The 27,061-nt window shown below is 41.1% G+C and overlaps 1 protein-coding gene across 1 annotated transcript; it reads right to left on the reverse strand.

Moving 5' to 3' along the window:
- Positions 1 to 933: 933 nt before the first annotated feature.
- Positions 934 to 26,240, reverse strand: LOC133477883 (dual specificity tyrosine-phosphorylation-regulated kinase 4-like). The gene is made up of 13 exons (XM_061773200.1): positions 25,848 to 26,240; positions 24,466 to 24,645; positions 24,316 to 24,379; positions 24,065 to 24,228; positions 19,475 to 19,611; positions 18,780 to 18,920; positions 18,549 to 18,687; positions 17,279 to 17,354; positions 11,401 to 11,573; positions 11,261 to 11,321; positions 7,677 to 7,779; positions 7,490 to 7,590; positions 934 to 2,058 (listed from the first exon to the last, which is right to left on the reverse strand). Exons 1-13 carry the CDS (start codon positions 25,977 to 25,979, stop codon positions 1,976 to 1,978), a joined length of 1,554 nt encoding a protein of 517 aa, XP_061629184.1. The 5' UTR covers positions 25,980 to 26,240; the 3' UTR covers positions 934 to 1,975.
- Positions 26,241 to 27,061: the final 821 nt, after the last annotated feature.

Consider the following 27,061-nt stretch of genomic DNA (forward strand, 5'->3'; position numbering starts at 1 on the left):
GTGTTTAACACAATGTCCAAACTTCATTGGAATCGGGGTTGTAAGTGCCCTCACTCCCAGAGTTGCAGTCAACAACAGCAATGCCATTACCATCCATTAATCCATCCATTTTCTATACTGCTTATCCTGTTCAGGGTCGCAGGGAGCTGCAGCTTATCCCAGCCCATTTCAGGGAAATGGCAGTTTGCACCCTAGACTGTAGGCCTGTCAATCGCAGGACACATAGACGACAGTTCATATTCAACTTAATATGGCAACTGAACCCACGCTGCCTAAACCAAAGTCAAGTGAATGTACTACTAGACCATCAGTGATTCGAAACACCATTACATCTGCAAATGATTTTTGATGTTCTATACCATTAAAAGTGCCTCCAACATTACGTCTAATCATCATAGCATTTTTATTCAAAATACAATTACTGATTTACAATGTTTTCTCATCACTCCCACAATAATTTTCTCTCTGCCCTCTCCTGTCTCTCTACCGCAACCCCCCTGGTCAAGGCAGATGGCCACCCCACACTGAGTCTCCATTCTGTTCCAGGTTTCTTTCTTAGTGTATTTCTTTGCCTTTTTCACCTTACTGCTCATTTATGTGGGGTTCAGTTGGTCTTTCATGTGTGAGGAACGTCGTTCTAGACCTGCTCCGAATGTAAATGTGACTTTGAGCCAAGTCTGCTGTGAATTGGGGCTATATAAATATACGTAATTAACCTTACTCATAACCTGACAGTGTTATAAACTATGCATTGGCAGTCGTTGTTTCATACTGAAACATCTGGATCTTCTGCTGGAAGGTAGCAGCTAGAAGTCAATCTGCAGGATGTGTGGAAGAGACAAAATTGGAACAATACCAGAGCCATGTTGTTAAAAAAAATTACCAAAATTTAATCCATCCATTAGATTTTTAAACTGTCTTTTGTCTTGAAAATGTATTTAAAAAAAAAAAAAAAAGAGACAGGCCATCCTTCTCAGGGAACCTGTTTCTACAAAAAAAAAAAAACAACAAGACACAAACTAATCAAAAGGTAAAACATTACAAAAGGGGATTACCAATCACCTCCAAACTAAATTCTAACAAGTACACCACCAATGCAGTTTATCCTGTGGATGGTCCCGCAAATATTCATGGATGCATCCACTGTTGTGGCTGACACACTTTTGTCTTCATAGTGCTCAACTCCAGGTGGAAGCTTTTGTGCATTGTCAAGTTTCTTGTCGTAACACCAGCAGCATCTTTCAATTTCAGTGACAATTCCAGCTGTGTATTTGATGACTGTTAGCACATACGTGGCAAGGCTTATTAAGTCTTGTTCTTATCACTGAGATGGCTTTTTCGTACCTGCTTCAATCACAATAGCTCTGTATCCATATCGTATTTGCAACTATCTGTTAGGGACTTCAGGGTGCACAGAGTGGTAGAGTCACAAAGTCTCGTCTGTCAAAAGATTTTAGAGGACGTTAACAAAAATTAGCCTTGATGCTATGTCAGTACACACCATCATCATTAGGTGAGTACCTTGGAGGTCGAAAGGCACTATAAAAATGGCACTGTAAATTAAGTATGCATTATTTTGGTTTAAGATGCACTTGATGGTGAAATGTGCAATGGTCTTGAAGCTGGCTTCCTGTTATTTTGGCATTGAGTTGTTGAAGATCAGCACACTGCTGTATGCCTGCATGATGCCATGTTCTCTAAGTATCCATTTGTTGGGCAGAGATGTAGGCATTCTCTTAGTTAATTCAGGTATTCCTTAGGTAGGTCTGTAGAGCCTTAGGAGTCCTTGGAGTCATGGCCTTGCAAACTAGTAGCTGGTGCTTAGGCCTCTCCTTGTTGCTCCCATTGCCTCTATAACTCTGCTACTGACTCAGCTAAGTTTGCTATTATGATATACCCACAATTTTTAATATATGCATGTATTTTTATACAAGCATGTAGTGTTTAATCCCAATGTCCAAGGGTTCAGGGGTCACTATTTATGTAGTACCAATGGCTGCAACAGGGGTGGTGCAATTTTGTCTCTCTTTAGTAAGCTGGTTTTGGCTGCTTTGACACCTGTGTAGGGGTGGACAAAAAAGAGAAATATTATTTTCAGCCTTTTTAAATGCTATGTCTGCTCTCATACCCACTGAGTATAAATCATCATGTGTCATCTTGCAGTTAATCTTTGGGTGCTTTCACACCTATAATTCACTTCCTCTGAGTTAGGATGGGATTCTTCCATTTCCCAAGTGAACCAAAATGTTTCAGAACACACCACTGGATCTTTCGCTTATTAGTCAGCGGCAAGCACAAGAATGTGGAAGAATTATTTGGATAATCAGTACAGTACATCTGCAACTAGCCAAGCGCAAACAGAAAAAGGCACATCCTAAGCAAAAGTTATTTCCTGGTGAAGAGTCAGAGTTTTGCTAGTCAATTACATGCTACGTAACACAGCATAACTCAATCTTTAAAGTTAATGTATTATTTTATATCTTAATCTAAATTTAAAATATATTTGGTGCCTTTAAAACCTTACCCTAATCATATATTTATCCACGTAAGGCAATTGAGAACTGATTGTCATTTGCAATGCCAACCTGGTCTTTGAAGCAGGGAGCTTTTATCTTTATAATACTGTTTATATACATTTTTATTCAGAAACCCAAGTTTTTCCAGTGTCTTGGCAATTAGGAGATTACTTTTTTTAAATGTGAGTTCTCAAGCTTTTGAGAACACCAGCTCACATGCCTTTTATGGACCTTTTTATTTAATGTAATATCTAACTTATAAGTATATCACATTGTACAGTTTGTATATATATATGCTTTTATTTTGCCTTGTTTTACTCTGCTGTCTGCAGCCGGGTCAGCATTGCAAATACCTTTGCCATGATCTGTGCCCTGCTATTCCTTTTTTGGAGCTTGGGGTTCGCTTTGCGCCCCGCCCTACCAGATATCTCTCTCTCCCCAGCAATTACCATCCCCTCGCCTGCCCATCTGTTCCCAATCAGCACTCATCCCTGCATGTGCACCTGTGCCCAATCAGCACTCATCACTGCCTGTATTTAAGCCTACCTGACCCAGGGATCCGACAACAGAGTATTCACACTCGTTTGTGGTACACGTGTAAGTTATTATCTGATGAGCCGCACCTGTACTTACCCACTTGTGTTCTCTTCCACTTCCAGTGCCCCTCCTGTGCCTCCCGCTTCGCTGCCCGTTCCAACCACGCCGTCAAGCTTTTCCACCTCCTCACGCTCCCGCACCTTCCTTGTTCCGACGGCCCACGGGCATGCCTTGGATACACAAACTCTGAGCCACTTCCAAAATAAACCACTCTCCTCTACTCCCTCCACCTCAGTCTGCTTTTGGGTCCAGTCCAACTCGATACAATTACGTATCATGACAACCTTACCGATATAAAACGGTTCAATAGATAAAAAATAACAAATGTTGCAATGTACGTTGCAAATTTGTATTTGTTACACGTACAAACCTACAAAACAAAGACAGACAGAATGCTGACATTCATTTCCTGTACCAATGCTCAAAATAAGCAGATTTACATCGCAATTTGCGTGTCAAAATTCACATTCTTGCTCATCATAAAACTACATGGGTCCACAAGAGGGCAGCTGTGTCTCAGTCTCGCTAAGTAGCGAGCCACCCGGACCAAAGCGGGATAAGAAGTTACCGCCGATGAGGTGGCTGGGTCCGCAGGAAGATGGTAGAAGGGGGCCAGCCAGCCGGGTAGGCACAAGCCCACGCGGGCATGTGCAGCGGATGGCTGAGGCGACACTGGCGCCAGGCCGGCCGGCCGGAGAGGCGCAAGCACGTCAGTGTCAACCAATCAGCGTTTCTCAGAACAGCCTACCCCCTTAAGCGTTCCGGGAACATCAGAGAAGACCTTAGTTGCTTGGAGGAACTAAATGACCCTGGGGGAACCTTTTGTACTGAGACAGTTTTTCGCTACAAACACAGTGGGGAACTCAAACTACCAGGGTAGATAGGGAAGAGCTGGGAAGTTTCTTAAAAGGTTCCTGTCATGGAAAAGGGGCTATAGTCTCTCCAGCGTGTCCTGGGTCTTCCCTGGGGCCTCCTCCCTGTGTGACATGTCTGGAACACCAAATCAGGGAGGCATCCAGGAAGCATTTGAAAAAGATGTCCTAGCCACCTCATCTGACGCCTCTTGATGTGGAGGACCAGCAGCCCCTCCCGGATGACCGAAGTTCTCAACCTATCGCTAAGTGAGAGCCTAGACACCCTGCAGCGGAAACTCATTTCAGCTGCTTTTAGCCGCAATTTTTTTCTTTTGGTCACGACCCACCGTAGAAGAGGGTAGGAACATAGATTGACTGGTAAATCAATAGCCTTTTCGGTTCAGCTCCTTCTTCACCACGACAGACTTATACAGAGGCCGCATGACTGCTGTCGCTGTGCCGATCCGCCTATCAATCATCCGCACCATTCTTTCTTCACTTGTGAAAAACACCCCAACATAATTGAACTCCTCCACTTGGGGCAGGACCTCATCCCTGACCTGGAGAGGGAACACAACCCTTTTCCAACTTTTCCAACAGCTTCACTCGACTGTAAACAGCTCCAGTAAGAGTTGGAGATTGCAGCTTGTTGAAGTCAACAGAACTCTATCTGCAAAGAGCAGAGACGTCATACTGAGGTCACCAACCCGGACCCCATCAATGCTTTGGCTATGCCTAGAAATTCTGTCTATGAAAGTTATGAACAAAATTGGTGACAAAGATTAGCCTTGGAGGAGTCCCACCCTCACTGGAAACAAATCCGACTTACTGCCGGCAATGTGTCCCAAACTCTGACAAAGGTTGTACGGGGCCCTAACAGCCCACATTGCGGGTCCAGTAACCCATAGTCCCAGAGCACCCCCCACAACAACTACCAGGGGACACGGTCGAATATCCTCTCCAAGTCCACAAAACACATGTAGACTGATTGGGCAAACTCCCACGCACCCTCAAGGACTCTGTTGAGGGTGTAGAGCTGGTCTACAGTGTGTTCCACTAACATGTATGTGTTCACTGTGATGGGTTAAATGCTTGCTTGCTGTACAGCTTCAGCTGTTCAACAGTCTGGGGTCTCCATTGTCATATTTTACGCTTCATAATGCGCCACACATTTTCAATGGGAGACAGGTCTGGACTGCAGGCAGGCCAGTCTAGTACCCACACTCTTTTACTACGAAGCCACGCTGTTGTAACACGTGCAGAATGTGGTTTGGCATTGTCTTGCTGAAATAAGCAGGGGCATCCGTTAAAAAGATGTTGCTTGGATGGCAGCATATGTTTCTCCAAAACCTGTATGTACCTTTCAGCATTAATGGTGCCTTCACAGATGTGTAATTTACCCATGCCATTGGCACTAACACAGCCCCATACCATCACAGATGCTGGCTTTTGAACTTTGCGTCCATAACAGTCCGGATGGTTGTTTTCCTCTTTGGTCCGGACATCCACAATTTCCAAAAACAATTTGAAAAGGGGCACAGAACACTTTTCCACTTTGCATCAGTCCATCTTAGATGAGCTCGGACCCAGAGAAGCCGGCGGCGTTTCTGAGTGTTGTTGATAAACGGCTTTTGCTTTGCATAGTAGAGTTTCAATTTGCACTTACGGATGTAGCGCTGAACTGTATTTACTGACATTGGTTTTCTGAAGTGTTCCTGAGCCCATGTGGTGATATCCTTTACACATTGATGTCGGGTTTTTGATGCAGTGCCGCCTGAGGGATCGAAGGTCACTGGCATTCAATGTTGGTTTTCCGCCTTGCCGCTTACATGCTGTGATTTCTCCAGATTCTCTGAACCTTTTGATGATATTATGGAGCGTAGATAATGAAATCCCTAAATTCCTTGCAATTGTACGTTGAGGAACATTGTCCTTAAACTGTTGGACTATTTTCTCATGTACTTGTTCACAAAGAGGTGAACCTCGCCCCATCTTTGTTTGTGAATGACAGAGCAATTCAAGGAATCTCCTTTAATACCCAATCATGGCACCCACCTGTTCCCAATTAGCCTGTTCACCTGTGGGATGTTCCAAACAGGTGTTTGATGATCCTCTTTTTTGCCACCTGTCCCAGCTTTTTTGGAATGTGTTGCAGCCATAAAATTCAAAGTTAATGATTATTTGCTAAAAATAATCAATCAATCAATAATCAATTTGATCAGTTTGAACATTAAATATCTTGTCTTTGTAGTGTATTCAATTAAATATAGGTTGTACATGATTTGCAAATCATTGTCTAGTGTTTTTATTTATGTTTAACACAACGTCCCAACTTCATTGGAATTGGGGTTGTATGTCAATTACGAAAGGCCCAGCTCGATAGATGCGTCTATCTAGCGGAACTGTCCCTAAAATCATTGCCACAGGTTTGAAGCTTGTAAACGTGTGCATGATTGTTTCACAGCACTACTGAAAGTATTCTGGGTGTTGTTTGGAAGCAACACACAACACAGTGGTTATCTAAAAAAAATCATTTCCATTGTCTTGTGTGTCATGGTTTGGGACTGCGTACCTGCGTCAGGGCCTAGAACTATTGCTATCATTGATGGGAAAAAATAATTCCCAAGTCCATCATGACATTTTACAGGGGAATGTAAGATTATCTGTCTGCCAATTGAAGTTTAAAAGAAGACAGGTAATGAAACAAGACAGCTACCTAAAGGAAAGTCAAAGTGGCCTTCTGAAGTGACCTAGTCAGAGCTCTGACCTTGAGCCAATTATGATGCTGTGGCATGACTGTAAAAGACCAATTCACACCAGATGTCCCAGGAATACTGACAAACTGAAACGGTTTAAAAAAAGCAGTGGTCCCAAAATTTCTCCAGACAATTTTCCAGGTCTGATGTGGATCTAACGGAAAGGTTTGGTTGAGGTTATTTCTCCTGAAGGATGTTCAACCACTAATTAAATGCAAACGTTCACATACTTTTACCACCCTGCACTGTGACGTTTTACATGTTGTGTTCAATAAAAATATGGAAACATAATTGTGTGGATAGTTTGAGGAAACTGTTTATCTGTAGTTGAGAATTAGATGAAGATCAGATCATGTTTTATAAACAATTTATGAATTTAAGTATATTCAAGTACAGTGGACCCCCACTATTCATGGAGGGGTGGGGACCAGGTCGGACCATGAATAGCGAAAATCAGTGGATAATTGACACTCATTATAATTGCATTCAAAAACAAATAATAATTATTATTATTTTCACCCCAAAAATTCTTAAACCCCCAAAAAGCACTTTCAGGGTTGGTTCCTGCCAAAATAAAGAATAAACAAAAAGAAAAATATGCGGGGTCTACTGTATTTGCAACTGTATATAACCCCAAATAATACAATTTCTTGTAATTCCAATGGTCATCCAGATATTTCAGTCAGTGCGAAAGTGGTATGAAAATAGCTTTTTTTTTTCACTGATGTTTTCATAATTACGGTGTACATTATTAGCATTGACTCACTCATTTTAATAGTTGTCTTCATTGGTTTCGGCGCATCTGTGTTTAGGATCCATGGATGACGCAAAGCCTGTTCTGGTGTTTGGCGTTTCTTTGTATCATATCTGATAAACAATATACATGCACTTAATGGACATTCATGTAGACCTATTGTTTGACAATATAAGTATTAGATAGTATGTGCTCTTACTCCAAGCAGTACGAAATGAAATCCAGAAACTTTGGATTGCTTGACCTTATCCTTATGGCCAGTGTATTTTTATGCAGTTTTGAGGATTCAATGTCCGGGCTGCCTGCATTGAAAAAAAAAAAAAAGAAAGTCAAAAAGTAACAAAAAAAAATTCAAGGCATGATAATGTTGGGCCTCCTTCACTTGTAACTCTAGTGAACAAATGCTCTTACAGGTAAGTCATAATCAAACACCTATGAAAATAAATGTGGTATTACCACTGTATGTTTTCTTACTCAACAGCTTATCCAAAGTAGAAATGGTGCCCAAAACAAACTTGTGCAACATTTGTTTTCAGAGTGAACCACCACTTATCACAGCGTCTATGTTCCAAACCCACTCGCAATAAGTGAAAATCTACACTGTAGGCCTTATAAAAACATTGAATCCCCAATTCCAATTAATTTGGGAAGTTGTGTAAAACAAATAAAAAAAGGATACAGTGATTTGCAAATTCTTGTCAACATATATTCCATTGAATACACTGCAAAGACAAGAGACTTAATGTTCAAACTGATTCATGTTTTTTTTTTTTTCTTTCCAAATATTCTCTCATTTTGAATTTGATACCTGCAACACGTTCCAAAAAAGCCGGGACGGAAACAAGAGACCGGGAAAATTGAGGAATGCTCAAAAGACACTTGTTTGGAACTTTCCACAGATGAACAGGGTTCACCCCTTTGTAAAGTCATCCAATAGTTTAAGAACAATGTTTCTCAATGTTCATTTGCAAAGAATTTTAAGAGATTTTATCATCTACGGTCCATAATACCAACAAAAGATTCAGCGAATCTGGAGAAATCACCACATGTAAGTGGCAAGGGCAAAAACCAACATTGAAAGCCCGAGGCCTTAGGCGTAACCGCATGAAAAAACAGCAACATTGTGTAAAGGATATTTGCACAAGGGCTCAGGAAGTTTTCATTGCTACAGCTACAGATGCAAGTTAAAACTAATATATAAAGTGAAAGACAGATATGAACAACACACAGAAATGCTGCTGGCTGGTTTTTCTGGGCCCAAGCTCATCTGAGATGGACTGAGAAAAAGTGGAAAAGTGTGCCGTTGTCTGACAAGTCCGCATTTCAAATTGTATTTGGAAATCATGGACATTGTGTCAAAGTTCAAAATCCAGGATGTGCGATGGTATAGAGATGTGTTAGTGCCCATGGCATGGGTAACTTTCATCTGTGAAGGCACCATTAATGCTGAAAGGTACATACAGCTTTTGGAGCAACATATGCTGCCATCCAACGCCTAATTCAGCAAGAGAATGCTCAGCCACATTCTGCACATTATAACAGCGTGGCTTCATCGTAAACGAGGGCTGTCTCCCACTGAAAATGTGTGGCGCATTATGAAGCGCAAAATACCACAATGGAGACCCCGGACTGTTGAGCGAATGAAGTTCAACATAAAGCAAGAACGTGAAAGAATTCCATCTACAAAGCTTCAACAATTAGTCTACTCAGTTCCCGAACGCTTATTGAGTATAAAAGGAAAGGTGATTTAACACGATGGTAAACATGCCCCTGTCCCAGCTTTTTTGGAATGTGTTGCAGGCATCAAATTCAAAATGAGTGAATATTTGCAAAAACAAAATAAAATGTAGCACAATTTGCACATTAAATATATTGTTTGTAGTGTATTCAATTCAATATAGGTTGAAAAGGATTTGAAAATCATTGTATTCTGTTTTTATTTACATTTTACACAACTTCCCAACTTCATTGGAATTAGGGTTTGTAGTTTGACCCCTCCCACGTGCTTTAAAACCTAACCTAACCCTACACCCCGACAATCTTTTCTAGCATTCTCAATATAACAGCTGTGTAACTTTGTCCTTCCCGAAGCACATCCAGGAATTTTATCTTCTCCTGAATGATCAGATCTTCCTCTGGATCTTAGGCTTACTACTAGAAGCCTCAGAAGATGCAGTGAGCCTGTTGGCCATCGTAGGACTTAAAAGGAAGTGTTATATCAGAGAATGTGTGATAAGAACCCCAAGAGAATGAAAATCTCAGGAGAAGGAAAAAGTGAGACTGCTTAAATATTAAAACAAATGTTGACTTTTTACAGCATTTTAATCAAAATATAATTTCAATACTGTACATTATTTAAATTAACGTAGAAAGCCATAAAAACCCATTTTTAAAAGATGGCAGGCAATTCTGAAGGGAAAAATACGTTCATTTTTTGGTAGCATCAGCAATAGACACTATAGCCTACAACATGCACACTCAATTGACTGCAGACATCTGCCAACGATAAATCCTGACAAATCCCAAGAGCTGCCTCTGAGATGAGCACCAAAATAATATTTTTCCTTGGCCCAAATCACACCCTTCACAAATTCAGTGTTTTTTAAATATATTTTTTAGACAAAAATCATTGTAATATTCTAGGTAGGGTGGAACGGTGGACGACTGTCTCACAGTTCTGAGGACCCGTGTTCAAACCCGGCCGGCCTCGCTTGTGTGGCGTTTGCATATTCTCCCCTTGCCTGCGTGGGTTTTTGCCAGGTACTCCGGTTTCCTTCCATATCCCAAAAACATGCATAGTAGGTTAATTGACGACTCTAAATTGCCTATAGGTGTGAATGTGAACGCAAATCGTTGTTTGTTTATATGTGCCCTGCAATTGGCTGGCAACCAGTTCAGGGTGTACCCCGCCTCTCGTCCAGAGTTAGCTGGGATAGGCTCCAGCACGCCCACGACACTAGTGAGGAGAAGCGGCACGGGAAATGAATGAATAAATATTCTCAGCAGATACTTTGATTCTGAGGGAACTCTGGTGTAGAAGAATATCGAGTTATATTTCAAATTGATAAGACTACATATTTAAAATTAAAGAATGCACTGCCACACCAGCTTTCAAATACAAAGACAAATTTATTGTGTGTTTTTTGGACATACTTGGCAAATAAAGATGATTCTGATTCTGATTCACATACGATGGAATAATTTCGCTTAGTCCAGCACTTCCAGACTAATCGAAGAAACAAAACATGAATAACATAAATCTGTACCTATGTTTATTTATGGGCAGCACGGTGGCCGACTGGTTAGAGTGTCAGCCTCACAGTTCTGAGGACCCGGGTTCAATCCCCGGCCCTGCCTGTGTGGAGTTTGCATGTTCTCCCCGTGCCTGCGTGGGTTTTCTCCGGGCACTCTGGTTTCCTCCCACATCCCGAAAACATGCATTAATTGGAGACTCTAATTTGCCCGTAGGTGTGACTGTGTGCGCGAATGGTTGTTTGTTTGTATGTGCCCTGCGATTGGCTGGCAACCAGTTCAGGGTGTACCCCGCCTCCTGCCCGATGACAGCTGGGATAGGCTCCAGCACGCCCGCGACACTAGTGAGGAGAAGCGGCTCAGAAAATGGATGGATGGATGGAAGTTTATCTTCTGACAGGTGTGAAATTGCCATGAATCCAACATATATTTACTTTTTTTTTTTTTAATTATTTTTTACAAATAAACTTAAGAAGGAAAAGAACAGTTATTGCCAGTACCTTTAGTTTGAATTCTTATTTTTTTGCTTACCAATGCGGAATTTTTTTTCATTTGCTTCAACCTGCATTTCTATTGGTGGGAGGCCAAGAACCTGAAAGGAATTGACATTCAATACCTTGGCTTAGGCACTTAAAACTGGTGAGGCTGGGTTTGTTATGACTCAATCTTACTCTTGTGATGGAGTAGAACATGTCTGCTTTGGTATGGCCACCAAAGAGAGCGTAGCCTCTGTCGAGTTCAGCCAACATACAGCCGAGGCTCCACATGTCAGTCGCTGGGGTAGAAGTTTTGCCGAGGAGCAGTTCTGGAGACATGTACGGTAGAGTGTAAATCGTTGGTCTATCTGTGGTAGATCATATAGAAGAGACACATAAGCTTTAATTTCCTTTAATTTCCTTTAGTTGTCATGTATGTTATGTTTAATTGACTGTCTGTCCTGGTTTGCTCCATAGCAATAGACTTTTTGTGCACTATTGTTAATATATATATATATATATATAGTCCCCTCCTTAAAGTATTGGAACAGCAAGGTAAATTCCTTTGTTTTTGTTGTATAATGAAGACATTTGGGTTCAAAAGATCAAACGATGAATATGAGACAAAGATTCAGAATTCCAACTTTTATTTCATGGTATTTACATGTAGATGTGTTAAACAACTCAGGACAGAGCACCGTTTTTTTGAACCCACCGACTTTTCAAGTGAGCAAAAGTATTAGAATGTGACTGATGGGTGTTTCTAGTTGCTCAGGTGTTGGCTTTTAGATTGATTGCTTAAACATTATATAGTGCTTGTTCTTGGTTTTGGGTTTCACCTGTGAAAAGGTATTTTGCTGTTTAACAAAAATGAAGACCAGAGAGCTGTCTATGGGAGAAAAGCAAACCATTTTGAAACAGAAAAGAGGGAAAATCGATCAGAGCTATTGCACAAACATTGGGCATAGGCAATACAACAAATTGGAATGTCCTGAAAAAGAAAGAAACTACTGGTGTACTGAGAAACAGACATCGAACTGGTCGGCCAAGGGTATCAACAGCAGTTGATGACAAACATTGTGAGAGTTGTGAAGAAACAGTCAAAGACAACAGGTAGTGACATCACTCACAGCCTCCACAAGGCACAGGTGAAGGTATCACAAGGTACTGTTCGAAGAAGACTTTGAGAGAAGAAATTTACAGGCCATACCACAAGATGCAAACCACTCATCAGCAAAAAGAATCGTAAGGCCAAATTGATTTTGCAAAGTACAAAGTTTTGGAACAAAGTTTTATAGAATGATGAGACAGAGATTAACCTCTACCAAAGTGATGGAAAGGTCAAAGTATGGAGAAAGAAAGGATCTGCATATGATCCAAAACACAAAAACTCACCTGTGAAGCATGGTGGAGGTAATGTCATGGCTTGGGCTTGCATGGCTGCTTCTGGAACGGGCTCACTAGTCTTTATTGATGATGTAACTCGAGATGGTAACAGCAGAATGAAATCTACATGAAGTCTACAAAACCATTTTGTCTGGCAATTTCCAGAAAAATGCATCCAAACTAATCGGGGGAGGCTTCATCATGCAACAAGACAATTACCGGACCTTAACCCAATAGAGCATGGATTTTACCTGCTGAAAAGGAGACTGAAGGGAGAAACCCCCAGAAACAAACAAGAACTGAAAGAGGCTGCCAGAAAAGGCCTGGAAAAGCATTTCAAATGAAGAATGCAACAGTCTGGTGAAGTCAATGGGTCGCAGGCTTAATGTTGTTATAATAATGTTATACATATGTATATATACACATGTATATATACATATGTATATATACACACATATGTATGTATATATATGGTTTGGCATTGTCTTGCTATATATATATATATATATATATACGCACACAACCCCAATTCCAATGAAGTTGGTACGTTGTGTTAAACAAATAAAATCAGAATACAATGATTTGCAAATTCATGTTCGACCTATATTTAATTGAATACACGACAAAGACAAGATATTTAATGTTCAAACTTTATTCAAATGTATTGATTTTTAGCAAATAATCATTAACTTCGAATTTTATGGATGCAACATGTTCCAAAAAATCTGGGACAGGGTCATGTTCACCACTGTGTTACATCACCTTTTCTTTTAACAGTCAATAAACGTTTGGGAACTGAGGAGACTAATTGTTGAAGCTTTGTAGGTGGAATTCGTTCCCATTCTTGCTTGCTGTACAGCTTCAGCTGTTCAACAGTCCGGGATCTCTGTTGTCGTATTTTACACTTCATAATGCGCCACACATTTTCAATGGGAGACAGGTCTGGACTGCATGCAGGCCAGTCTCGTACCCGCACTCTTTTACTACGGAGCCATGCTGTTGTAACACGTGCAGAATGTGGTTTGGCATTGTCTTGCTGAAATAAGCAGGGGTGTCCATAAAAAAGACGTTGCTTGGATGGCAGCATGTTTCTCCAAAACCTGTATGTACCTTTCAGCATTAATGGTTCATTTCACAGATGTGTAAGTTACCCATGCCATTGGCACTAACACAGCCCCATACCATCACAGATGCTGGCTATTGAACTTTGCATCCATAACAGTCCGGATGGTTCTTTACCTCTTTGGCCCGGAGGACACGACGTCCACAATTTCCAAAAACAATTTAAGAAAGGCGGACACAGAACACTTTTCCACTTGGTATCAGTCCATCTTAGATGAGATCGGGCGCAGAGAACCCGGCGGCGTTTCTGGATGTTGTTGATAAATGGATTTTGCTTTGCATTGTAGTTTCAAGTTGCACTTACAGATGGAGCGCTGAACGGTCTTTACTGACATTGGTTTTCTGAAGTGTTCCTGAGCCCATGTGGTGATATCCTTTACACACAGATGTCGGTTTTTGATGCAGTGCCGCCTGAGGGATCGAAGGTCACGGGCATTCAATGTTGGGTTTGAGCATTGCCGCTTACATGCAGTGATTTCTCTGGTTTCTCTGAACTTTTTGATGATATTATGGACCGTAGATGATGAAATCCCTAAATTCCTTGCAATTGTACGTTGAGGAAGATTGTCCTTAAACTGTGCGACTATTTCCTCATGCACTTGTTCACAAAGAGGTGAACCTCGACCCATTTTTGCTTGTGAATGACTGAGCAATTCAGGGAAGCTCCTTTTATACCCAATCATGGCACCCACCTGTTCACCTGTGGGATGTTCCAAACAGGAGTTTGATGAGCATTCCTATATATATATAGGAATGCTCATGAGCATTCCTATATATATATAGGAATGCTCATGAGCATTCCTATATATATATATAGGAATGCTCGTGAGCATATATATATATATATATATATATATATATATATAGCTATATATCCACACTGCCCGCACCAGTCAGGCAAATGTACAAAAAAAACCAAAAGGATGACGCATGTGGGAGGTAAAGCCTATTAATTATTAATTCATTAAACAAAATGTTGCCTCATTACTTGAGTAATTAATTTTGTGACAATTTTTATTTATTTATTTGTTTAAACAGGGTGCTTGCCAAGGCATACCCTGCACCCTTCTGAAGGTCTTGGTAAAAAAATTAAATAAATAAATAACTGACTAGCCATGATGATAATCTCAGAATAACATAAAATACATATATTGTGATGTTTCTGAGGAAAATGTCCATCTCCAATATGGCCCCCTCTACTGTCACTGTCCAGACTTCATTATCCAATCCAATCTGCTCCACTTAAAACACCATTACCACAGGAAATCCAGTCCACGTTTTGCCTGCGACCTTGCTTGCATTTGGTACCTGTGGCTCTTTGTGGCTCAGCCGATAATGTCATAATAACAATAAGAATTATGACACCAGCCAACTGGAAGCAGAGGATGTTAGGTTGGGCTTATGAAGGTTTTTCCAGAAAGTAACTCTTCACCACTACTGCTAGTAAAAAATTAGTTAGTTCCAGCTAACACCAGAAAGTCCCATTCTAATTAGCTAGTCTGAAAAGCATTGTGAGGGTACTGGTTATTTACATTTTCTTGCATTTGTGTGTAAGTCTTTTTTATGCACCTGGCTACCTGGTACGCAGATTCTCCTGTAATAACATCTGGAGTTTTTCTGAGACTTGTAAATGCCATAAAAATCAATGTAAAAAATATAGCACACTTTAAATCTGAAACTCCGAAGCACATCGTCGCCAGTAAGATGTCGGCACTGCTCGTCTAACATGCTAAATTCAAGGAACATTTGTTTTTTTTAATTCTGTATGAAATAAATCCAATAAAAGTAATTTCATTAGAATACTGTGCTTATGGCCAAACACGTTTGGAGGTCTATCAATACAAAAGAGGGTGAGCCAGCCGTTCTTTATCAGCACAGCCCTGCAACCAGCTTGCGCCACAGACTGCAGGTGAGTCACTTAAACATATTTTACAACAGACATAAATCAAATAAAAACAAATTATTCAAAATCGATCCCACCATTGCGCCATTATGATGACTGTAGTTGTTCTAATTGTGAAAAAGGGAAAGCCGCAGCAGAATGTTGGAAGCAGAAAAGCTCTTCGCAGGTGAATAAAAGTCATCTGGCACTGATATTTTTTGCCGATGAATGATGTACAGTATATCAACATTTGGGTGTCGGCATCACATGGTAGGGACAAATTACGACCACGGGGCTGTCAGTGAGCATATATACGCGCCATCACTGAACCCTCAGAGGCCGTCAACTTCACAAGCCGCTAGATTCACAACAGCCTCCTTAGTGCGGGAGGGGGATTGCTTAAATCCATGAGTGAATACGCACACGTTGCACGCTCTGCCAGATTTGAGTGAGAATGCCGATATTTGAGGTTGCTCCACCCAGAGTGCGTAGCTGGAGGGAAGGTGGATAAGTGACAGGTTTGACTTGACTAGAGAATGCGGACAGCCAGAAAAACATGCAGCTTCACGGCTTTTTTTATTTATCGACACAGGAGATTATGGCCCATAAAGAGTTATAGAGTTAACCTTTTGCACAAGTTGAGGTCATTCACCTATGATTATCATCAGTGGATGATAATAATAATACACGAATATTATCCTTATTAATATCATTTTGGGTTATGAAATATGAAACATTTCAGTAAATGTTCATCACATAAGACTTATTTAACTTGTGCTTTTACATACATTTATAAAATGTGAAAGTTTCTTTCCATTTGCCCCTATAGCTATGTGTATAATGCGCACTATTGACTTTTGACAATTTTGGGAGGAAAAAATGCGCATTATACATGAGAAATTAGGGTACATCAGTGTTTCCCAAAATGTATTGAGCCAAGGCACCTATTTTATAAAATATCTCACAGCTAACCACCAAACTAAAATTTCTCAAAGAGGATGAATACTGAAATAATAATATCGTCTCAATTTACTAGAAAACCTAATTGTGAAAATTGGGCTGTTTAATTGAAAACAAAGCTGTCATGATTTAAATCTGTAAACATACTATGATACACAGGTTTATTGTACCTTCTGCAATCTGTGTTTCATTGTTCTGTTTGTCAGTGTATTACTATCCATCGCTGGTATAGCTGAGCAAAGATATATTCCTCAGTATTATTATTGTTAGTACTACTACTACTAATAATAATACTGCTGTAAATATACGTCCTGTGTTTGTGTAAACTATTAAAAAAAGACTTAAATAATACTAAAAAAAAGTTACACTTGTCTCAAACCTTTACACAGTATTCGATCTTTGTTAAATTTGTATAAAACATTGATAAAACAATCTCAGCCTTTTAATTCGCTGTATGTAAAGTTTGCGCTCGTGTGCAACATTCACTCATATCCTGCGCATCTCCTGGGGTCTAAACATTCCCCTCCCCCCAGCCCCGTCTCGGCAGTCCATAACACCTAGTGACGCCCTGAAGGTCAAATCAGACAATAAACATTGCCTTTTTTTTTTTTTTTTAATTTGTCACAATGTTCAACAAAACCTCCAATGTTTCCCAATGTATGTTCACTTTAGAGGGACTCTAAATGTTCAACTGTGACATTTAGTTGAAAAAGGTACACTTGCCATTGTCTTTCAAAAAAATGCAGCCTCCAAAATCGCTCACTGCAGCATTGTTTTCCTTGTCTAATAGAATGTTTTCCTGCAAAAGAAAGATTAGATAAAATTTTACCAATAGTAGAGCTACTGTAATAAGGACTTTGTTCCAATTATTATTATTTTCATTTTAAAAAGAGCCAGAGTCACAGAGCTGCAAAGATGCATGCTGCTATAATGCATTGAATGGCGTTATCACTTTGTAAAGACTAGGGATACACAATACACGTATAAAACTACTCCCTATATATGATATGATTCACTGATTCCCATTGTGTTCTTTTTATCAAACACAAATTTAATTAATGTGCAATAAAAAAAAATTCCCCTGGGAACATATAAGCAATATGTCACAAATAACCTGTTACAAATTGTTCAAAAATGTTCTCTGGTTTTGACTGATTTAATGACACATTGCCGCATGCTGATATAATGGCCAGCAGCATGTTAGATGCTAGTGCTGATTTTTCATTCGCTAACCGATTTTCATGCAAGATGAATCATTACAATAACTAGTAAAGAAACACCATGTTCAATAACATTCAGCAATACAGTATACAAGGCATGTTATAAAAGTTCCAGGACTGGTGTCACAAAACATAGATTTCAAACCCAAACGAGAAACGAAGAGTTCCCATTAATGTGGCACAGACTACCAACCAACATGTAGATTCTGCTTCCTTCAGTGCGTGAGAAGAGGCGAGATTTGTAAGCAGGACAACTCGGAGCTGCCTCACCATAAACAACACGCTTGCTCACAATGCCCTCGAAAACCTCCCTACTAACCCAACTTGGTTAAATATATTTTTTTATTTCTATTTCCATTTCTAAACTCAAGGGGGTGATCAAGGGGAACAATTTTCAAGAATCCTTTCAGGAGTACATGAAGGTTATGGCAGCGAAGGCTGGGAAATTGCATTACATTGGATTTCAGGGGGATTACTTTGAAGGGGAAAACTTGGATTTTAAATATATGTCTCGAGTTGTGGAACTTTTCTGACACACCTCAAACTGTACATACAGTTTTCAGTATCTTGAGCAGCAAAAACAACAATGCTATGGTCCCCCAATATTGTTTTGGTTTTGATGCCTTAGCCCAAATGTTGACGGAACACTTTTAACATGCATGTGCATTTCAGAGATAACCTTTCTTATTATTTCATGAAAACATCTTACCTTTTTTCTACACCTGAACATGTGGTTGTCTTACAAAATTAAATAAATATATAACGTTTCTTACAGGTTTCAGGTCACCATGAACAATCTTCATGCCTTTAAGCACTAGAAGACACTTAAGCACATCTGTGGCATATTTTCTAATGTCCCCGTCATGGAGTCGCCGCATTTTGCTCTGCATTAAGGCTTTAAAGAGGTCCTTTCTGAAAATCATTATAATAGAAGTTCTCTTACTGCATTAATCGAATGTTCTAGTCATACTACAGAATGAACTAAAAGCATGTGGTCAACTTACTCAAAGAGGTCAAAGGTGATGCACAGATGGTTGCGGAAGTAAAAGTACTCCTTCATGTGAACTATATTGGCTTTGTTGCTCTTGTCTAACTTTTGCAGGGTCTTTAAAACTTTTAGTTCTGCCTCTGCAAACCCATGACCCCTAAAAGAAGCATGCGCAGAATGATCATTTATTATGTCGAGGTGAGATGAACTGGCATTTCATATAAATGTATAGTAGTAAGTGCAGCTTTTAAGAAAAGGACAGAGCTAGTATTTTTGACAGGGTCCTCGGTTACTTTTCTACATGACCCGAATTTGTATGTTAGTCGAAACTCGTTATCTGTTAACCTATGTTAACGAAGTAGAGAAGCCGTAAATTTTTCTATGAATAACACTTAAGTCATGAATACAAAACAATCAAATAAAAAACAACGCTAACTGAGCATGTCGCATTAAAACTAGTTTATTGCGTGCCATTTGTAACCTCAAAATGTCCTATGTTGGTACCATTGTAAACCGAGGACCCCTTAGAAATGTCATCATATATCATATCATTTCTTAAGTCTGTTGACTATTAATTTAAAATATGCCGCACCAATCAAAGTTTAGGACACACTTTCACATACAATATGCTTAAACAGGACAATTTATTTATATTACAAAACTCTTAACTTTAGTCTTTTTGCTTCACACATTGTTTTGGTAACATCTTACTCAGTTGTGTTTCGAAAGACCTTGACTGCCACGAGCATTGTTGTCTTGTGGTCCTTACACTTGAGTACTTTTCCAGCAAATCCTGATCCTATCACCCTCAATATTTCGAAACGGTAAGCCAAGTGGTCGCCAATCCTCTGTTGATGAAAAGGTCATTGATCAATGAATTGATTAGTAATAAGTCCTCAAGAGAATGACAGTACACAATGCAGACATGCAGAAACTGCATTCATGAAGAGTACCTGTGAAATAGTGGCATGACAGGATGAGGAGAGTGGTCACTCCAATTGTGATATTTTGGGGAACCAATAGAAAATGTATGTAGTGGAAGAAGCAGTGATATTTTTTTATTAAAAAAAAAAAAAAAAATCCTGATTTTAGACTTACAAATAAATCTCTTGAACTTCTTGGCAGTATAGCTACCTTGCTCCTCTAACCTAACCCAGGAGTGTGAAACTCATTTTAGTTACGGGACACACTGTATTTCTGGTTTTCCTTAGAAGGCCGTTGTGACAAAGTCAAGGAAAACAATTTGTTCAACTACTGTTCAATTTCACTGATGGCGCAGTGGTACACTCGCCTGACTTTGGTGCAGGCAGCGTGGGTTCAGTTCCCACTCAGTGACGGTGTGAATGTGGGTGCGAATGGATGTCCGTGTCTGTATGTGCCCTGCGACTGACTGGAGACCAGTACAGGGTGTAGTCCACCTTTCGCCCGAAGTCAGCTGGGATAGGCTCCAGCACCCCGCGACCCTAACCAGGATAAGCGGTGTTGAAAATGGATGGATACTGTTCAATTTATTTAAAAAAGTGGTTTGGTAACAAAAACGGCTTAAAATATCCATCCAACCATCCATTTTCTACCGCTTATCCGAGGTCGGGTCGCAAGGGCGCCCATACTTCCCTCTCCCCAGCCACTTCATCCAGCTCTTCCGTGGGGATCCCGAGGCGTTCCCAAGCCAGCTGAAGGATGTAGTTTCTCCAGCGTGTCCTGGGTCGTCCCCGGGGTCTCCTCCCGGTGGGACGTGCCCGGAACACCTCACCAGGGAGGCGTCCGCAAGGCATCCGAATCAGATGTCCCAGCCACCTCATCTGGCTCCTCTCGATGTGGAGGAGCAGCGGCTCTACTCTGAGATCCTCCCGGATGACAGAGCTTCTCACCCTATCTCTAAGGGAGAGCCCGGACACCCTGCGGAGGAAACTAATTTCGGCCGCTTGTATCCGGGATCTTGTTCTTTCGGTCACGACCCACAGCTCGTGACCATAGGTGAGAGTAGGAACGTAGATTGACCGGTAAATCGAGAGCTTCGCCTTTCGGCTTAGCTCCTTCTTTACCACACCGGATCGATACAAAGTCCGCATCACTGCAGACGCTGCACCGATCCCCCTGTCGATCTTCCGTTCCATTCTTCCCTCACTCGTGAACAAGACCCCAAGATATTTGAACTCCTCCACTTGGGGAAGGATCTCATCCCAGACCTGGAGAGGGCACTCCACCCTTTTCTGACTAAGGACCATGGTCTCTGATTTGGATGTGCTGATTCTCATCCCAGCCGCTTCACACTCAGCTGAAAACTGCTCCAGTAAGAGTTGGAGGTCACGGCTTGATGAAGCCAACAGAACCACATCATCTGCAAAAAGCAGAGATGCAATACTCAGGTCACCAAACCGGACCCCCTATACGCCTCAGCTGCGCCTTGAAATTTTGTCCATAAAAGTTATGAACAGAATCGGTGACAAAGGGCAGCCTTGGCCGAGTCCAACCCTCACCGGAAACGAGTCTGCCGGATATGTGGACCAAACTCTGACTCCGATCGTACAAGGACCGAACAGCCCGTATCAGGGGGTTCGGTACCCCATACTCCCGAAGCACCCTCCACAGGACCCACCGAGGGACACGGTCGAACGCCTTCTCCAAGTCCACAAAACACATGTAGACTGGTTGGGTGAACTCCCATGCACCGTCAAGGATCCTGACGAGGGTGTAGAGCTGTTTCACTGTTCCACGGCCAGGACGAAATCCACAACTTCCCGACGGACCCTCCTTTCCAGCACCCCTGAATAGACCTTACCAGGGAGGCTGAGGAGTGTGATCCCCCTGTAGTTGGAACACACCCTCCGGTCCCCCCTTCTTAAAAAGGGGGACCACCACCCCAGTCTGCCAATCCAGAGGCACTGTCCCCGATGTCCACACGATGTTGCAGAGGCGTGTCAACCAGGACAGCCCTACAAGATCCAGAGCCTTGAGGAACTCCGGGCGAATCTCATCCACCCCCGGGGTCTTGCCACCGAGGAGCTTTTTAACCACCTCGGTGACCTCAACCCCAGAGATAGGAGAGCCCGCCTTAGAGAACCCAGACTCTGCTTCCTCAAGGGAAGGCGTATCGGTGGAATTGAGGAGGTCTTCGAAGTATTCTCCCCACCGGCTCACAACGTCCCGAGTCGAGGTCAGCAGCGCCCCATCCCCACTTTACACAGTGTTGATGGTGCACTGCTTCCCCCTCCTGAGACGCCGGATGGTGGACCACAATTTCCTCGAAGCCGTCCGAGCTTTCTCCATGGCCTCACCGAACTCCTCCCATGCCCGAGTTTTTGCTTCAGCGACCACCAAAGCTGCATTCCGCCTGGCCAGCCGGTACCCATCAGCTGCCTCAGGAGTCCCTCACCGTTGGTGTCCACCAAAGGGTTCGGGGATTGCCGCCACGACAGGCACCACAGCAGGCGCGGAACATGGTCCACTCGGACTCGATGTCCCCCGCCTCACCCGGAACATGAGCAAAGTTCTGTCCGAGGTGGGAGTTGAAACTCCTTCTGACAGGGGATTCCGCCAGACATTCCCAGCAGACCCTCACAATACGTTTGGGCCTGCCACGTCGGACCGGCATCTTCCCCACCATCGGAGCCAACTCACCACCAGGTAGTGATCAGTTGACAGCTCCGCCCCTCTCTTCACCCGAGTGTCCAAGACATGGGGGGGACCGTTCCTCCCAATCACACCCTACCAGGTCTTTCTGTCATTGCCCACTTGAGCATTGAAGTCCCCCAGCAGAACGATGGAGTCCCCAGCGGGAGCGCTCTCCAGCACCCCCTCCAAGGACTCCAAAAAGGGTGGGTACTCTGAACTGCTGCTTGATGCATAGGCACAAACAACAGTCAGGAGCCGTCCCCCCACCCAAAGGCGGAGGGAGGGTACCCTCTTGTCCACCGGGGTGAACCACAATAAGTATACCCACACCTCCTCGGCACCTCTCACCGTGGGCAACTCCAGAGTGGAAGAGAGTCCAACCCCACTCAAGAGGACTGGTATCAGAGTCCAAGCTCTATATCTAGTCGGAACTTGTCGACCTCACACACCAGCTCGGGCTCCTTCCCTGCCAGAGAGGTGACATTCCACGTCCCTAGAGCCAGCTTCAGCCGGGGATCGGATCGCCAAGGTCCCCGCCTTCGGCCACCGCTCAGCTCGCACTGCACCCGACCCCTACGGCCCCTCCCACAGGTGGTGAGCCCATGGGAATGCTTAAAATATGTCTACGTTATTAAAAGTGAAGATAATTTCCAATTGTGGAACAGATTTTAACAAGAAACATGAAGTAGATGCACATGACTTGCTTTTGCTGGCCACATAAAATGTGGCAGGCCGCATCTGGCTGCTGGGCCTTGAGTTTGACACCTGTTCCCTGCCAATGTTGTGTTCTTGTCCTTGTCATGGCTATTCGCAAGCTATGAAGTCTTCAATATCCAGACTGTGGCAATTTTCTTCCTTCTTAATTTGGCTTTGCATTATTGTTTTGCTTTTTCTTTGGCTATTTTAAACTGAACTTCTTATGGTGAAGGAAAACATTTGGCTGCTCAGTGCAATACAAGGCATTCACTTAATTCAATATCAATTCCATACACACATTAATTTTACCAATCAAATGTTAATGTCAATAGCACGTAGCTGAAAGCATACCGGCTTGTGACTTCCTAATGTAAATAGCATGTAGAAAATTGGCTCGTGACTTAACCAGAGAAGCTTGTAGACAAAATTTTATTGGATTACTGTATATTACTGTTTCTCACAACAAGCAATAAATAAACAGATCAAGATGAATTCTTATTCGGTCTACTAATTCCAACAATATTCATAAAATGCGAGGTGACACAATGCACTCTCATGTTTCCTTTTCATTGCGCGTCTGTCAGGGAGCTTCAAGGGTGAGTTTTTGTATTTTGGTTTTATTATACAGTGAGTGATGTTTTTCCATACTTGTCGAATGAATTCACTACAAATGACATATTTACTACTTTTTGAAATTACCATTGGAAGCCAACCAGCGTCAAAGAACAGATTGTCTTCAACTTTGAAGGTTCCACTAGATTTGTATTGACTTTTTAGGAATCATGGTTGATCAGGGTACTAGTCATGGTAGTGGAAATAGTCATGATATCTGATCAAATGTGTCTGAGGTCAGAGGAGTACAATTTTGATTTGATCAGTCAACAATTTCAAGCCAGTGGGTATTTAAAGTTCTGATTGTGCCCTGAGATATTAATTTAGTTCAATTAAAAAATTTAAAACAATTAAATAAATAAATAGTTCTGTACTTACTGATTTGTAGAATCCTTGGTCATCATCAAATGACCTGGCCTCCTCAGATGTGGTTTGTGTACGAATTTTAGTATCCTTTTTTCCTACGTACCAGACTTTTCTGTATTCTTTAATTTCAATCTGCTCATATGGTGTCAAATATCTTTTGTTATCTTTAAGAATACCTGCACACAGAATAATAATATGTTTCACATATTGTTTATCAGAATACAAACAATACAAGTGAAAGACTGGTGCCCTAAAACTCTTACTTTCACATGTCATACTTGGTAAGTTGAAAGTGAAAATTTTGTTCTTGATGGTTGTTTTGAATGTCTGAATAGAAAGAAAAACTGAAAACATTTACAATGCAACTTGACATAATAATGCAGACGCATTAATAAAACTCTGTTGGAACAAACCTGAATTGAGGGTTTGGAGATTCCTTGTTGATACATATGGGTTTGTGGGTAGCTGATCTTTTGACAAATTAACCCATATTCAGTTTTCTGAGGAGGATTTAATGGTGGAGATATCTGTTTTTTTTCAGCACATTTTATTGACTTTCGGTGGTCCTTGTTATTTCTTGATGTTGGACAGATCTAGAAGTTTAAAAAACAAGGCTAGTCAATATTTCAGGCCGCTGTGTACAAAATCACCTCTATTCATACTGACAACCCGGATTATGTCATCATGCGTGGAAGCACTGTGTTGAAACATTTGGCTCATTTATGGGCTCCATTAGTACAAGTACAACATCTAATGAAATTCAGTTGTAGAACACTGCATTAAACGTATTTTAGTAAACTTGTATAGCTGAATTAGAGGGGGGGCAACAACAAAATCACAGCAACAGTAGCCCAATAAAAAATACTGTATCGCCAAGTACTTCTTACAGTGTCAGTCCAAATATAATAGTATTTTGGAAGGTAGAAATTTTTACTAGAGCTCTTGCATAGAGATTTTGTGAAGGTACATTATACCTATTGTTTGGACAATAAAAATAGAAAATAGCCAAAAATCTGATCACGTGAATCAAAAACTATTCAGAATCAGATACAGAATTATCTTTATTTGCCAAGTATGTCAAAAACACAGAAGGAATTTGTCTCTGGTCGTTGGAGCCGCTCTAGTACGACAACAGTCAAGTGACAGAGAATACTTTAGAGATATAAAGATATATTTAAAAATATATATTAAAAAAAGCAGTCACTGATCAATAAAAGGTTGCCAGTAATGCGGTAATGCGGGGACATTTATTATTATTTTTGTTTTGTTTTGACAATTGTGAGAAAAGATGCAGAGTCTTCTAGCAATTAGAGCAGTTTGAAATAACTAATAGAACAATAGTCCAGTGCAATGACCATTGGTGCAAAGGGCGCCGAGACTTCAAGAAATGCATGCAGTTTAAAGTAGTGCGATAATCTGTTAATAATAATAATTAGTTTCATTGTTAAATCCTGCTAAAACGTACAGTAGCAACCAATGCAGAACTACCAATATCAATTTACCAATGTTACGTTTTAAGGACATTAAAAAGACAGGTATAATTTATATATATATATATATATATAGTTAGAAATAATAACAACTGTTAAATATAGATACAATTTGAGAAAGAGTAAGTATACGTATGAAGCTAGAAATCATTGCTGGACACTTGTCGGGTTAAGTTTGTCGCAGTGAAGTGACGTCACGCATGGCAATTTAACACCTGTGGCCAATGTCTACGTGTATTTAAATAATAGTCATAAAAGTCTCACATAAACACACACAAAAAAAAACAGTTTCAAATTAAACGTACCTTGTTGGGTTGTAACATCGCTCTGTAGATACATTGTCGTTTTGGGAACCTCCTCCCGTGTGCTGTCTTTTCAAGTCCCAAGCACCTCTGCTTGAAGACTTGACTAATGTCAAGCTGATTGAAAGTAAACATTTTTTTTGTGCTGCAGTGAAACACAAATTAGTGGGCTCATACGATTGCATCAGAAGACTTCGTCTTTGCCACAGGGCCGTTCTCTGAATTAAAGACTCGTTAACATCGTCAGTTTTTTGAAGGGCTCATTTAGTCAAGCGGACAAGAACTCGTGGTCACGTCAGCAGAAAAACCGGCGTCACAATTTGCGTTCGAGCAGTTCGGCGCTGCCATGTTTCAAGCTTCATCCGCACAAGTGCATCGTACGTATGCCTCTATGAATCAATCTCAAATCTAACCGTCACGAAGTATACATTTTAGATGATTGGCCTTCATCATCCTGAAAAAAAAAAATATATATATATATATATATATATATATATATATATATATATATATATATATATATATATATATTTATTTAATATACAATTCCTTGACTTTGATGACGGTTAGTGTTTTTTTCTAGTGCGAGTTACGGATAGGATAGGAATGTTGATAGGATGTCACGGTATTTACTGACCACCAGAGGGCAGAAGAGGACAAACTGACAAAACGTACACTGTAGGGCTACTGCATGAATGTTTGACAAACTTGCTTAAGCTTCCCTACATCATGAATACTCACCCAAATAGCACTTATTACATATAATAATTATATAGCTTTTTTAAACATTACTTAAGGAAAAAAAAAAAAAAAAGCTGTCAATGACCAGGAGTGTACAAATTTAACAAAAGAGAAAGCACATATTAGTTGGAGAGGAAACACATGATGGTAAACCAGTATGGCACTATAACGGACAATCAGAAGTACACTACCCTCCAGAAAATGAACCGATACAAAAAATAAAATAAAATGTATGCAATGCCACTGTAATTTCAATCAGACTGTTCCTTCGTTAGCACGCCTGCTTCACAGTCAAGAGGTTCTACATTCAAATCTCAGCTCAGACCCCCTTTTTGGTGGGTCCCTGTGGTGTCCCTGTGTTTGCTTGGGTTTAATTCAGGTGCTCTAGCCTCCTCACGGGACTCTTAACTAGTCCATAAGTATGAATGTGAATGCTTTATTATTATTATTATTTGCAAACCATCCCTATGATTGAC

The sequence above is a fragment of the Phyllopteryx taeniolatus genome, chromosome 5, assembly GCF_024500385.1.
Source record: "Phyllopteryx taeniolatus isolate TA_2022b chromosome 5, UOR_Ptae_1.2, whole genome shotgun sequence".
Lineage (NCBI taxonomy): Eukaryota > Metazoa > Chordata > Actinopteri > Syngnathiformes > Syngnathidae > Phyllopteryx > Phyllopteryx taeniolatus.

What these genes read in the sequence shown, in the direction of transcription:
- LOC133477883 (XM_061773200.1), bottom strand. Translation starts at nt 25,979, where the DNA reads ATGTTTACTTTCAATCAGCTTGACATTAGTCAAGTCTTCAAGCAGAGG. An exon ending in ACCAAGTATGACATGTGAAA is followed by an intron (nt 24,229 to 24,315) that starts GTAAGAGTTTTA and finishes TTCTGTGTGCAG; the next exon opens with GTATTCTTAAAGATAACAAA. An exon ending in TTCATTTCGTACTGCTTGGA is followed by an intron (nt 7,591 to 7,676) that starts GTAAGAGCACAT and finishes ATTGTTTATCAG; the next exon opens with ATATGATACAAAGAAACGCC.